Below are 14917 nucleotides of genomic sequence, written 5' to 3'. Positions count from 1 at the left end.
CCTTATTTACACAGTTAGACGACCCCCCCCCCCCAACCCAACCCATGATGGAAATGCCAATGATAGGTAGATTTAAGACGATAGAGACAGACGGAAGACTTTTTAAGCCTCCTAAAAATCCACCGTCATATCTCAAGAACACCTCACAGAGTAACGCAGTTGGACGCCATGGCTAACTGCAACCGCATTATTGACCGTATTATAAAATTCATTAACTGGTATCAATCAAATCAGGTTGCGGTTTGCCACGGGACACGACTGTGCCGCAAAATAATGAAAACGGTGTCTCCTGTTAGGGTAGTTGGATGAGTCAAAAAGCTTTGAAAGAGGTCTCAGTATGATGCGGTATTGTTGTACACTGCTGCAAACTACAATCCGAAAAAAAACAAACAAAAAAGTTTCATTAATATATCTAATGAAGTCACGACAACTTTATTTGTAATCTAAGAACGCTTTTTAAATGGGCACGCATTATTTGAGGACGGGAAGCACCTGCTGCCTTACATTAATTAACAAGACACACGTCTTGATTTTAATTTTCACAGAAAATTTGACAAGTGGCCACATTTAAAAAAAAATACAATAAAATGCTTGATACTCATTTTGAAGTATATTTCACACTTCTGCGTTTTCTCTTGCAACCGTTCTGATTGAACCATGCGACAGTCCAGGTGAGTGCATTTTATATTTCAAACACACACACACACACACACACATTAGGCACCTCCCGGCCGGCCAGTGCAGAGGTGCTCTCAGGGGACCATTGAGTTGGGGGCCAGGGTGCAAAGGGGCCCCTGCAGCCTCTAACCCGCACAGCTGTTTTCCAGGTCCAGAGCCTCTCCAGGGTCTTCACTGCTTTTGGGGACCGGCTGCCCGGGGGCCAATGTGCTCTAATAATAACAACATCAAGCACGAAGGCCCCGGGGTCAGACACAAGCGTGACCCTCCACATCACAGCAACAGACCCTGGACAGGAGCCGGGACAGGGAGACCTGCTGCAGCCTGGGAGAGCTGCGTGAGGAGGACTAAAGGAGTGTAGAAAAGAGCTCAAAGGTCAATTTCTCCTTTTTGCAAATTTTAGGGAGGAGAGGAGAGTGCGTACACGAGGGCTATTTCATCACAGTACAGTGTTGCCCCCACCCACTTCTGGCTTTGTATGTCCACTCTTAAACCTGCTGGGTTAAGGGAACCCAATTTGGTTGAAATGGCTAAACCGGTTCTGGGTAAAAACTACCCATATTTAGGAGCTAAAGCTAATAAGAAAGGCGTTATCAGGTTATCAATATAGCTGTGGATGAAATCATGCTAATATTCATATTCCGCTCTTAAAATGCGTGTGAATGAAGTTATGATCCTGATCACGGGATTAATTAAACCCCCAAGTGAAGGTATAACTGCATTTTGGGAGGTAACTTGAAAAAATCGGAGCTATTTTTAATCAATGAAAGCATTTCAGTGCTTCTTGGTTGTGGTACGAGTACCACTATGACGCCCTCTAGTGGTTTGTGAAAGAAAACAGCCTGAATACAGTTCAGTTGTATTTAACTTACAAGTTCAAAATATTTACATCTTCTCTTTAAGATGTTGTGTTTTCCAACATTTCGTTAGGGACAACATTTAACCTTCATGTACGATTCATTTAAAGGCAATCACAAGTGAATTTTATTGTATTTTTTTTAGTATGACTGGCTCACCTGCAACCCGAGTGAGTACAAGCGGTACAGCCAATTTATGGATCGATATTTAAACACGGCGTTCAAACTGCACAACAGTATAATGGACCAACAATAACAATGAAAATACTTCTAGGGGAAAACACGTTTCATTCGGTTTCATAAAGACAATGCTCCAATAACGTATTCGCTATAAGCATTCCGAATAAAGACTCCGCCCCGATCAGGTGCCAGCAAAGCACTTTAAAGTTTGTCAACGGCCTGAACAACTTGGAATACTTCGCCTTAATTAGCACAAAGCATCTGTGAAATGTCATTGTGTGTCCGTGTGCATATTTTACTCAGTGAGCTGGAGAGTAACGGCGGGAGAGCCTCACACACGCGGACGGGTCATGCAGCGCGTTGCTGTCGTATTGTGAGTGACGCGTATTGTAAAAGTACGCGTTTCCAGATTTGTGGTTAGTGTTTACTGAGCAGTCCTCGTTCCAGCAAACGGGACATCTGCACACCGCAAACACACTGTATGCATTACTGTCCTGGTGTAGTTAAAAAAAAACATTTACAGCCTATTTAGGGATGCTGTCAGAAGAGTAGAAAGAAATCACTCTTCCATATTGTTTACTTTAGGGGCTTGGTGTATATTTTAAAAAAAAAAAATACGGCTAACGTTTCCTGCTTGTTTGCCCTCTAGCCATATGACATTTTTATCATTTCTTAGAATTCCCGTCAAACTAAGATCATTCCGCAAGGAAAGAGTGAGAACTTCTGTCTGGATTGCCGTTCCTTATGAAATCTGTTTAAAAAGCAACCTGTTGCCATTTGCCGTGTTATTCCATGAGGCCACCCCCTCCCTGTCCCATGGGTTCTTTTACAGAAACTGAGCCCGCAGATGCTTTCAGACCCCCGCGCGGTAGCGAAAACGTCAGCAGCCCCAGTGCACGATCGCAGTCGCCATCTCCAACCTGACGAGATTACACAGAGGTTTCCTGTCTCCTCTGACCTGATAGCATCAGGCTGGCTTCTCGCCGCGCTCCCCTTCGGCTCGCTCGCAGCCTCAGATAGCGCCAATTACACCCTAATGGGGCAGGTTTTAATTGGAAAGCACATCTAGTGAATCACATGGCACGGCTCATTTAAGAGATTAATACACAGGCCGGCCCGACAGTACAGTAAAGGCCAGTTGCAACCAAAACAGCAGGACAAGGAGACCGTTAATGCGATGCTCAAAACATGAAGCCAAGTGCACAGTTAAATTGCTTCTCTGCTGCGAGTCTCCGAATAAAGCACAGATGCCGTTCGAGGCAACGTTGCACTTGGAAAATATTACATGACTGAACTGAATGACCGTGCTGACTTTGTGGCACCTTGTCTTCCATCCAGAGCCTTCCGCTGTCTACCTAAATTTCAGACTTATTTGTATATTCTCATATTTAGTTGGGGCAAAACCTACTGCAATTCGCAAATAGTCTCCGAACGCGCTCCAAAACCTGACCGCTGGATTTTGGCCTGTTTTACTGCCACTTCCCTTCAATCAAAACTGAGAACTACATTTGTGACACTTTTGTATTTCCATTACGTCCTATGGTGACAAAATTGAAGGTTGACCCGTGCCCAGGACAGGATAGTACAGACGACCGTACAGTATTCAACAAGAAAAATATTCACATTTTAAAATTGTGCTCAATGTGACATGACCAAACGGCTCAAATCTCAGTCAAGAGATGTAATTAAGTAAGAACTGAAATCCCCCGGACTTCTCTTCTCTACGACATCTGTAATTTATTTTGAAATCCTTCTTGTCCGTTTCTTGCCGAGCACACAGCCCGCCGCTTAATTGGACGCTCTTCATTTTTCACCCTTGCATCCTTGACTTCACAAACAACCTTATCAGCGGCCCATTTGAAAGCAGGCCCAGAAGCTCAATCTTCACAGTCTGACGCACGATTAAAAGAATGTCAAACTTGGGCTTCCTTTGCGTCGTTTTTGGATCTGCTTGTCAGAGCATCAAACGCTATCTTAAAGAGGGGCCGTTTAGCAGTGAAAAAGGGTCCGGGTCGGTGTACCCGCTAGCCACGGGGGAATGCGGCTATCTAAGGAGCACAAAAGAAGAGGGAACATGATCGGAGGAGCGTCGCGAGAGGGGAATAGAGGCGGGCAGCTAAGATGCGGCTGCTCCACGCAGGTATCGGATTCAGCGGGTCTGTCAGTGCAACTGGGCTCCGGTCCAAAGTCCTGACGACCGTCTGCCTCGGTGCAGAGATGCCAGAGGCGCCACAAGGCCAAAATACCGCAGGTGAAACCAAATATTCCAGTCTAGCTCAATACTTTCGCTCCCATTCCGGCAATATTAAGTCTCGCTGGCGGCATCAGAGACACAGCTCGCATGATTAAACATGCTGAAACACGATTGACAGCAGATGTCAGCATTTTTTTTTTTTTTTGCATGTGGAGTCTTCGTCTCTTCGAATTTCAAACACAAATCCGCCTCACAAATCTGGGCACTTACGCGACATAATAGACAGCCTTGTGTCCCCGCTGAACAAAAGCTCAGCGATTGAGGACCCACTGCTGTATTGGCGATAATCGTTTGTCTGCGCAAGGAGGCACACTGCCTTCTTTTTTTTTTGGGGGGGGGGGGGGGGGGACTCAAGAAAGGAAATTGACATACTGGATATTATGCTCCATTTTTCAAAGTCAAAAAGTTTCAATGGATGTTTTTTTTTTCGTGTTGCAAAAAATCTTTCCAGCTTTCCATCTAGGCGGGGGGAGGGGGGGGGGTAACTTTGGACTGAATTCGGAAGCCTACCAGGTCATGCCACGACGCGGCAGCAGTTCTGTCAGCAGCGCCGAGCCGATAGCGTTCTCACACACATGGCAGTAAATGGGGAACTAGCGAGATGAGGTCTCTTGTGCGCACGAGTGGGTTCAATCAAGCTTCCCAGGTTTTGTCTTATGACAAGTGGAAAGGTAGAATTGACCTAGCGATCCTTATTTAGCGACAATGTGCTAAAGTATCATAAAGTCTGATGGCTATTTACCTGTGATCTCTGCAAGCCGGATTGTTACAGGGATGCAAAGGTTTTCAATTGAACACCATAATAATCATTAAGCGCATCGAGGCACTCCAGAGCAGTGGCAATTACAAGTTGCATTAGCCAGAAGAGGTTGAGTGAACAAAGTGACATTTCGAGCAGGTACACTGTGTGTTTAAAAAGCACGCTGGAAAACGCGGTGATCAGAACGCGGGCAAGTGGAGCAGTCCATAAGAATTTTCCTTGCATTAAGGTTTAGTAGTATGCTTATCTTTTTTACGATTGTCCAACGAGCTAGCATATTTTAAAGCGATGCAGTTGTTAATTATTCTCTTTGTTTTATGTTTAGTTTGACGGCAAATGACAACAGTGAGTGCCAATAGAAAGCATTACAGCTTTTTTTTTTATTACGAATATTTCACAATGCGGCAAATAGCAGCTTCTTGTGAAGCTTGCTGCCGCCATCTCTGCATCACTGAGGAAACGTGTAATACGAGGCAACTACAAATACCATTTTGTTTTATTTGAAGTGCTGCAAAAAACGGTGGGACAATGGGCAAACGTTCCAGGGTGAGATCTACAAACATGACTGGTCCTGCAAATGTGGGGCAAAGCCCCACCAAAGCTGCACTACTCCTCCAGTGTACCAACACAAGCTGGGAGACAAAATGGCTGCTCTCCGCTGCAACCCACAGCTCAGCTAACTGTAAAAACACTCTGCAATTAGAACGGTGATTGGATTGTACGTCTTCACGAGTGTCTCTTCTTGGTTGCGGTGAGAGTTCACGACACACAGACCACGCGGTTGAGAGGGTGGGCTCCTGGCAAGTGGTCTCTCCTAATCAGGCCTGCGACGCCAGCCTCTCGATGATTCTTCGGTAGTCTTGCAAAACCACCTGGTAGCTCTTCTCCAGCTCCTCGTGTTGCATCTGAGTGTCCATCTGACCCAATTGGGACACCACCTCCTCGAGCCGCAGACACTTTGTCATCTTCGTTAGCTCCCGCTGATTCTTCTGTTCAAAAGAAGCAAACCGAAGGCCACGTCAGGGACGGTGGAAACGGTCATTTAGGGCAAATGATCACAAGTGTGGCATGATTTTAAATTTGTAAAATTAAGGGGGGGAAAAAAAACAAGCGTTTACCAGATGGTAAAGATGCCGCTTCTTTTCTCAAAACTTCAGATGATTACTGCCTGAGGATGCACGGGCGAAGCATTTATAGATGTAATTATCTGTCGTTCTTCCTTCACAGGATTCTTGAGGCGCACGCAAGTTGTCTTCTTGTCACATGATGGAATTTAAAAATGCACCCTTCTCTAGTGGAGACAGGGCGGGGACTGCAGGGAGGCCAATCAAGGTCCCTCATCCTCTACTTCTGCAGTCATGTTGATGTGTAACGTGCGCAGAATGTATTTCATTGAAACGGGCGTGAATCTCCCTCATTGTTTCCGATTTCAAGCTTACATAAGTAACTACATGTTGGACCAGGACCCCGACCTCTGATCCATACCAGTGAGTTTAGACCACAGTGTCCTTAGACAATAAAATAATCATTTTTTTTAATGCAGATTGTCCAACCCTGGTAATGTGATGCACACTAACATCAGCTACTGATGAACGACATTTGGAAAAAGCGATGACAATGAAATTCAACATTCCACACAATCAGACAAGGTCTCTCGAGGCATGTTAAAAAAAAGAAATATTATATATATATATATATATATTTTTTTTTAAAGCTCTCTTAGGGCAGAGGTATTATTTGCTCACATTTACAAAGTGGCTGCATCCAACATTCAGCTAATTACATGTTAAAACTCCTCAGGGAAGGAAAAAGAAAAAAAAGAACGAAAAAAAAAACCTGGCAGCATCTGGCGAACAGATCTCTTCTTGTCAATTTACCCCGTGGGACCTTTTTTCCATGTCCGACTCTGCCTCTTTGGAGGCGGGGTTTCGCCACCAAACAGAATGCCCGATGGTTGCTATGCAAAACAACTCCGACAGAAAACGTCACGGGGAAACAGAATGTATGAGTTATGTTAGGATACTATTCCATGATTTTATAAGGTGCATCTCGTTGACTATTATGCAGTTGTACGGAAAGATTGCCACAAATTTGAGTAGCCCCCCCTAAAAATACTTTTCAAAAACAATTAATATCGAATTGCAGGTGCCCCTGATGACGATGGAAACATGTCATGACACAGAGCTAGACTCATCTAAATAGTAATACTAGATTATTTCTGTGCAGTATTTTCTCATCTTAACCCATCACAGAGAGCGAGAGAGAAAAAAAATAGACGACTCACCCTGTAAGGCCCGAACAGCCTCTTCTTCACCGCCAAGCGGTACGCCCTTGATTTCTCTTCGTCGCTCATGTCCGTCACTCTCAGGCGCAGGATCTCGTACACTCTTCTTGCATGTTTCTGTAGAGGTAACGTTGATTTAAACCGAAGGGGTTTTACTGAAAGCCGACTTATTTTCAAAGTGGCGAGTCTCGGCTCCCGGTTTAACTGAAAATATGAATGCTGTTTCATGACGCGCACAGGAGGATTCACGCAAACAAAAAAATGCATTTACGGGTTTCAGGCAGTAGATGGATTCGCATGCCAGGCGGCCCAGCAGCGGTGAAGACAAAAATACAGTATATTGTGGACACTTAATTGTGTTTTATACAACAATACTTGACCATATTTACAATTTCAGATGAACTAATGGATGGAATAGTGAGGCTTGGGGTAAATATTTTCTCCCACCATGATGGTTATGGTTGCAAAAAGGCTGAGAAAATGTCCGAAGCATCCAAGAATTGGTCATTCAATAATTTGCTGCGTTGGACTGGTGACATTTTCCGACATTCATCACGGTGAGGAGACGACCAGGCAAGTACTGAGAGAGTACCTTGTTGATTTTCAGTTTCATTTGTGCCTCTTCAACCATTTCGGCTGACAGGCCCTGGTGCAGTTTGTCCTCCGCAAAGGACGACAGGCCCTGACAAAGCTTGACCAGCACGTAGTCCCTCAGCTTCACGTAGCTCTCAGAAGGGTCTTCAGCTGAAAACGCAATAGATGGCAGTCAGGTAAGAACGATAGCAATCTCTCTGCTGCGGTTGTGAAGAATTTTCTTTTGCGACATTGCAAATACCAGTCTCAGGTGGCTCTTTAGTATTCGTCCCCCGTTAGTCTCCACACAGCCTTGTCAACAACTTAGATTGAGTAAATCTCAATAAAGCCTCAGCAGGCTAGTCTTCATGCCAGTTCACCAAATCAACTTTCCCTGCATGATCCAGTCACAGCACTGACAAATCGATTTCAGCATTTGTGACTGAACCGCGCATTCCTTTTCCGAGCACAAAGGCCATTCTGATGAAGTTGGGACGTCGTGTTAAACATCAATAAAAACAGAATACAATGCTTTGCAAATCTTGTTCAACCTATATCTAAGTGAATACAGTACAAAGATATTTCCGATGCAAACGGATAAACTTTGTTTTGGGACAATGATCATGAACAAGAGCGGTACAAAAAAATGGGCTTGTTTTTGTGGGTGTCATGTGCAATGGTGCGTCATACTATGACGAGTAGCTCCTTAAGGCAACTTTACGCTGTAGCCGGTGTTTACTTAAAATGGCTCACCTGTGATGTCTTGAACTTTTGGAACGCTAGAATAAAATCTGTGCACTGCCTCCAACAATTGCGCTCCATGACCTTCTCCTTGGAACGGAGGCAGTATCAGCATTTGACTGTTTAGCGAATGAACACAAAAAATAAAAAAAGAGGAAAAAAAATTATTGTTGATTTGTAAAATACTTAAAACATGTTTTTTTTTAATATCCAAGTAGCAGCACAGCAGGAACAGAAAGTGATAAGTCTCTTGGAACCATCAGCACAATTAATTCAGTCACATCAGATGCTTATTTATAAAGTTGTTTTCAGACGCAAATCACCCCCGGTTTCATGATGAAACCAATGATTGGTGATCTCGGCCAGTAATTTGGGCCTTTCTTTGGGAAGAGGATAAAGAAATGTGCAATTTCCCTCTTCCCTTTAACACACAAAAGAATGGGATAGCCCGTGCTGCCCCAGCAATTACCTTACACGTGGCCGGGTTTTGTCTGGATACGCGTAGTAATTATAAACGGTCATGTAGCCAATGGTTGCGTAGAGGGTCTCCCCGTCTTTATTGTACTTTTCAAATCTGCACATAAAACACAAAGGCAAACGGGTCAATTACAAGCGCACTTTCATGCAGTGTCCATTTTACACCCCCCCTCCCCGCCCCACCTCACGCACGACGGCACCAAGTTAGAGCAGCCAGATTGGTACACCTGCTGCAACCTGAATACATTATGCACTTAATTGGAGTACTGCAACTTAGGAGAAGAGAAAGGCCTGAAAGAGGGACTGAGCTCCTCAAAAATCACTTCAGTCCATTTTGCCCATTGTCACTTTTAATAGGTGCCAAGGTAAAGGAAACACTGGCAGAGGCTCTTTTTACTGTTAACATACTGTTCAATGTTTCAAAAGACAACAGCATTCAATTCTGTTCGTGCCCCCACACTCCCCAAAGAAAAAAAAAACCTCAAAAGGGCCTTTTGGGACAAAAGAAGTTCTTGCCTGATGAAGAATTCTCCTACCGAGGGGAATATAATCAAATCGGCCGGGTAATTGGCCAAAAGCGACTCAAAAAGGGGCTTTGTCTTTCAATGACACAATATAGGCTTTGGGATAGTTTGGTGTAGGGGGGGGGGGCATATGGAGGTGGGGGTGTCAATTAAAGAGATCACGCACACAAGAAAGAAGTCCCAACGATCGTCATCGGGGTCAATGAAACTGGCGGTCTCTATGAACCACATGAGGAAGGTCTGCAGGCGCTCGTGGTACTCTCGGAATCCCGAGCAGCTCAAGTCGGCCTGCGGCGAATATGATGGGAAAAGAAAATGTTACAAGCTTAAATATTTCTAGCGGCTTTCAACAAAAATGCACGGGGCCAAAAGATGAGCCGTTCACACCTTGTGAATCTGATACGTGAGCTCTCCGGCTTCGTCGTTGTGGACAGTGTACACATGCAACAAAGTGCCGAAGGGCCTGAAATTCGCTTCCTTCTCCAGCAGTGTGATGAAGTCATCAGTGTTGCAGATGAAGCCGGCGGGAACAATTTCACGGATCTTTCCATCGATATTGTCGGGCTGTAAGGGGAATTCAGATCATTACGGTGATGAAGAAGTGGGAAAGAAATACACGCGCATTCAAACCCAGTAGCGCCTTGAGGTGCGAGTTTAATCAGTTCCTTGAGCCTGCTCGTAACTTTTCCCTTCAATGCAACATGGTGCCGTTTTCTGGCGTGAGCGCCTCAGCCAACTGGAAGCAAGACGGGTATACATTGCACTGCACTTTCTGTGGCGTCACCAATGTGGTGGCTGTTCTAAAAAATATATAATAAAATAACTTACCGGTAATGGGACATTGTAAATTTCTAAGAATGTCGTGGGAGTGAACATTCAAAAACTTAGAACCCTGGCAGAGGCTTAGAGAAGAAAAAAAAATCTGGTCCCTCATTATTGTGAGACATCATGAACATGCTCAGTGTCTTCACATTAATTTTTAATAAATAATGGACATTCTTCAAAGTTATTTGAGCTAATTTGTTATTTCAGAAGTGTGTATCAAACTGTTAGCTGGTCACACTAATCTGTACCCCGAAAAGTAGCTCTGAATGAGCCCTGGCTTGAAGGCTAACAACGGCACAACACTGATGCTAATTGTTAGCGCATGTGCGTATGTCATTTACCATTGTATGCTAGCATTGAGGTAGGAGAGGCTACGTGGTTGTTTTGATAAATAAAAACTCGGTGTACTTCTCTTTGTTTTATATTTACTTTGACATTTTCAAATCAGGCTGGCAAGAAGCACTTTTGAGCCTTTTTTTTCCGAAGAATGTTTACTAATTTAATCTGCCATACTTTTGCTTGTTGTGAACCGAGTTGAGTCATCTGCCATCATTCGTCAGACATTTTGCACTCGCAAGCCAAAGCAAATCCACATTGTTTGATCGACATCTTGTATCTTAAAAAAAAAAAAAGTACGTCAGATCACTCCTATCTCAAGGCTGTATTCCAGGTGACCGACACGAAACATTTCTCTTATCACAGACAAGGCAAGGGCTGCAAGAAATGTACCAAAATAGGTTGTAAAAAGAAAACAAATCCCCCAAGTGTGCGCCAATGAAAAGAAAACCATTAGGCAATTAAAACTGTCAGCTGAGCAGAGGGGCCTGGGCAGCCCCTCCTCCCCCCTCCCAGTGAAAAGACCACTTAAATCGGTACATTTACTCTTCAAGTTAAACCATGAATATGTGATGAAGTTGCCACAATAACGCATTTCTGCCACTCACCGGGAAATTAAACCTGATGAATTGATCTCAACTTCATAAACCTTTGGCAATACATAATAGAGGCCCTCTCCTCTAATCCTGCCAAGTGAACCCAATCAAATGAATTGGCCCCCGCATTTTTCAAAGGGCCTCGGAGACAAAGGGGCGCTACCTCTTGGACTTTTTCCCTCAGCGCAACGCGTGGTTAGTTCAGCTGTAATGTTTGCATTGTATCCATTTCCACAAGGATTGACGTGAGAACACTTTACTAAGCGGCCCTTTCACACCATTTGCATGTGTGATGGGCATTATGTCGCCACAGAGACCCTCGCTGCTCGGCATTCAAAACGGGGAAATGAAGAAGGTCGGGGCAAAATGCACGACAAAAGGCTAATACAAAATACTGCCGATTCTCCCCCTTTCAGACATCAGCTAATATCAAACTGGAGGTAATGCACCTGCAGCTGAATGCCTCTCCAGTGCTGCGATTGTTCGGCCGCGTTTGGAAGAAACAAGGAGCATGCTTTAAAAAAAAAAAAAAAAAAGGCCTTCAACAAACAAGCCTTTTTGTTCGAGACACTCTTTGACATACTAGACACCAAATTGCGCAGCCTTTCAGAATAGATGCCTTCGTGTTTCCTGAATGTAACTTAACAATGTACCGTTGGAACATTGTTCTATATATTTGATTGCAAAACAATCAGGACAAAGGGGGAATAAATAAATCTAATTTGTCGTGTTGGTATTATCTAGCGTCTTTGAAGCAAAAGCCTTCCATCATCTTTTTGAGTCAAAACAAACACACTCACAGAGGTCGATGATGGAAATGCTGAAAATTGCGATTAGTCTGAATTAGTTATTGACCAGGAAAAAAAAATGCTAAGAGACTACGTTGCAGCTGCTTAAATTGTAAGTCCTTTTTCTCACCACCTGCACCGCGGCCTGACTGTCCACATGCACTCGGACGGGGAGACAAACACTCTTCAGACGTAGCCAAAGCTACTCCCCTCGTTCTCCACCCTGACACCAGCTGCACTCAAACCCTTGACGCTCAGAGTGCCATCGGGGTCAACGCTGAGCACACGCTGGCAGTCAGGCAGCCATCATTCTGCATCTTGAACATCATCTGTGGCTTCAAAGTTGGCTCAAAAGATGCAGAAAATGGCTCTCCACTTCCAATAAAAACATTGACAGTCAACTGTCTAACTTCCCATCCTTATCAGATGGAAGCATTGACTTTTTTTTTTTTTTTTTTAAATACGAGTCCTTCACAAACGCTCAAATCATCAACATTTAACAACCATTTATACTAGTTGTAGCCGGAATAACTTGCGATGACTCAAATTTTGTGTACAGTGGTACCTTTACTTATGAAATTAATTGGTTTGGGAAGAAATTTCTTAACTAGAAAAATTTGTAAGTAGAGACGCATTTTCCATGTAAATGCCCTAATCCGTTCCAAGCACCCCCCAAAATTCAGACATTCATGTTCTCTAAAGCATAAAAATGCATCAAAACATGTAACTAGTTTAAACGTGGCATGCTGATTAATATTGCGTTTGTGGAATATAAATTAAACTAAATCCACCATCTGAGCAGGCACTCATTTTGCCACCTGCTGTCGACTGAAAATGACGTCACAGTTACTCAGGGATCAGGTAATGACCAATCACGGCTCATCTTGCGGACACCACATGACCAAACTCAGAAAACGTAATTCCATTGAGTTGGGGTAATAGTGAATACAATATAATGATGTTGGGAAGAAAAAAAAGCAAACCTCACCTCCACACAGTCAAATGTGTCCGTGACTTTGGAAGAATACTTGACTTTATAAAGAGTGGTCAGGCTTCCAGCTGTGTAAAAGAGCTGGATCTGAAGGCCTTTGTATCCAAATGCCACCTCGCTGTGGGGAAGGGAAGAAATTAATTGTAATTTAGATAATTTCTTTTTTTTTTGTCAAATACTAGGAATTTACATATAAAACATAAAAAGCTATATGCCCCTCCCCACTGTTTGACATGAAATTACACAAAACATAATAATTACCCAAATTATTTCTATTTGCTAAATGCCAGAATACTTATCTTTGACAATTTGGAACACAGATTCAAAGCTAATCAATGTGACCATAGGCTGGTAGTGATGGTAACAGTGGGCTTAAATGGGTCCACAAGGAACAATTCTATCAGTTTTTGTTTCACGTTTACATTTTTACTTGGCACGCAACAATAGGTTCTAGCAATAGTTCGGGCCTGAATTTAGTCTGCAACAAAAATCCAACTTAACGACAATATAAGCTTTTATATGCAAGTGGGGAACGTTAATTAAGTGAAGCGGTGCTCTCCATAATGATGGAAAGAAAATACTTACTCATCTCCAAATATCTGGTGGCTGTACTCCGGGTGGAATGTAGTACCATCATCATCAATGTCCTCTGGAAAGCGAACTGAGTTAAAAAAAAAAGTGTATGCTTTTGGTTAAGTGGTTAAAAGTAAAAAAAAAAAAAAAAAAACAGCAAATAAACACAATTTAATAACAGAATGCGTTATGGCTTCTTGCATGCATTTCAGTGTTGTGTTGAACTAAACAGATTTAACATATCAATCAATTTGTGAGTAAATTGAGATGATGTCATTATTATTTCGATGTGCTTATTTGGTGGTGTGTGGTGATATTTTTAAGCAAATGGGTGCCTTGGCTCAATAAAAGTTGGGAAATATTTAATTTACATTATGCATAACATACAGCCCAAAAAAGGACATACTTAGCTTTAAGCATACAGCTTCATTGGTGTCACACTTAAATTCAGCCAGTTTCTTTTCCATGTTGTTTGCTCCTGAGAGAACACACTCCATTAGCTGTTATTCAAGGATACACTTTCCACAGGATGATAATCGTTTCAATGTATAGTAGGCACTCTTAATGGTGCACAAAACTAAGCAGTGCAACACAAGATCAGTCTCGCCAAAGAGTTTTTCGGAGGGAAATCTAAGGCAATAAAGCAGAGCTTAGCTTTTGAATGTTGCAGCATTGGATATAGCATGGCAGGACTACGTCATGAAAGCAAGCAATACAATACAATACAATACATGCTGATTTATATAGCGCTTTCCACTAGTAAACAACACCACGATATGTTCGCTAAAAGAGGATCATTCACATCTCGTACGGAGTTAAGGTGGCTTGCATGCATAATAACGGCAACAAGTGTCTGTTACTTTCCACGTGGATGTAAACAAGATTTTTTTTAAAAGCTGCCATGCCCACACAGTCAGTACGGCTAAACATACAGCATGTTATAGGCAGTCTGATAGCACGTAGCTAACACAGCAGGCAGGCCCGCGTTGCGAATTCTGTTCTGCAAAGTTGTCGTCACGCTCGCCACGTTCGACATTGGGTAGAACACGCTTCTGTCTGCGCGCCGGTGGGTATAAAGGGCAGCTGGCTAGAACCGGAGGCAAAAGAACCAAGCTGTCAAATACGTACCAGCCATTTCTGCAGTGTTGTGGGAAGTGTGGTGTCCTAAAAGACCGCGCAATCATGAGGACTTCCGGTGTTACGTATTTCCGCTCGAAGCGGATGTTTTTTTTTTGAGGGGCAGGGCTCTTCTTTTCCTTCCAGCGTACTTTGAATTTTTTAAATATGTATTTCTCAAAATGTATTCTGTTAAAAAAAGACCTTTGTTCGTATGAGGAAAAAAAAATCCTCCCATTTTACCAACAAAAAATTGCATCGAGCGTTTCTTAAATCATAGCTTAGTCCTCTTACAGTTCAATTATTTGGCCATGATAATAACATCAGATTAACATTTTTCAGATTGTAGATTTTGAAAAGATGG

The 14917-nt window shown here is 43.1% G+C and overlaps 1 protein-coding gene across 2 annotated transcripts; it reads right to left on the bottom strand.

Moving 5' to 3' along the window:
* Positions 1-5207: 5207 nt before the first annotated feature.
* On the bottom strand, positions 5208-14667 carry hat1 (histone acetyltransferase 1). Of its 2 annotated transcripts, XM_052081571.1 has the most exons (12): positions 14566-14667; positions 13844-13915; positions 13450-13525; positions 12862-12982; positions 9716-9892; positions 9495-9616; positions 8797-8901; positions 8340-8446; positions 7606-7757; positions 7014-7130; positions 5848-5897; positions 5580-5718 (listed from the first exon to the last, which is right to left on the bottom strand). In XM_052081571.1, the coding sequence occupies exons 1-11, from the start codon at positions 14570-14572 to the stop codon at positions 5883-5885; spliced, it is 1071 nt and encodes a 356-aa protein (XP_051937531.1). In that variant the 5' UTR covers positions 14573-14667; the 3' UTR covers positions 5580-5718; positions 5848-5882. The 2 variants fall into 2 exon arrangements, with proteins under 2 accessions (XP_051937530.1, XP_051937531.1); XM_052081570.1 differs by lacking the exon at positions 5848-5897 and having other exon boundaries at positions 5208-5718.
* Between the last annotated feature and the right edge of the window lie 250 nt (positions 14668-14917).

This window comes from Hippocampus zosterae, chromosome 12 (genome assembly GCF_025434085.1).
Source record: "Hippocampus zosterae strain Florida chromosome 12, ASM2543408v3, whole genome shotgun sequence".
NCBI lineage: Eukaryota > Metazoa > Chordata > Actinopteri > Syngnathiformes > Syngnathidae > Hippocampus > Hippocampus zosterae.
The sequence above is the reverse complement of the archived record's forward strand: the minus strand, read 5'-3'. Positions and strand labels throughout refer to the sequence as shown.

Excerpts from the sequence above, each read along its gene's own strand:
- hat1 (XM_052081570.1), bottom strand. Across the intron at positions 7,758-8,339 it reads AAAAGTTCAAGACATCACAG|CTGAAGACCCTTCTGAGAGC; the intron begins GTGAGCCATTTT and ends TTGCGTTTTCAG. Across the intron at positions 7,131-7,605 it reads TGAAACTGAAAATCAACAAG|AAACATGCAAGAAGAGTGTA; the intron begins GTACTCTCTCAG and ends TTACCTCTACAG.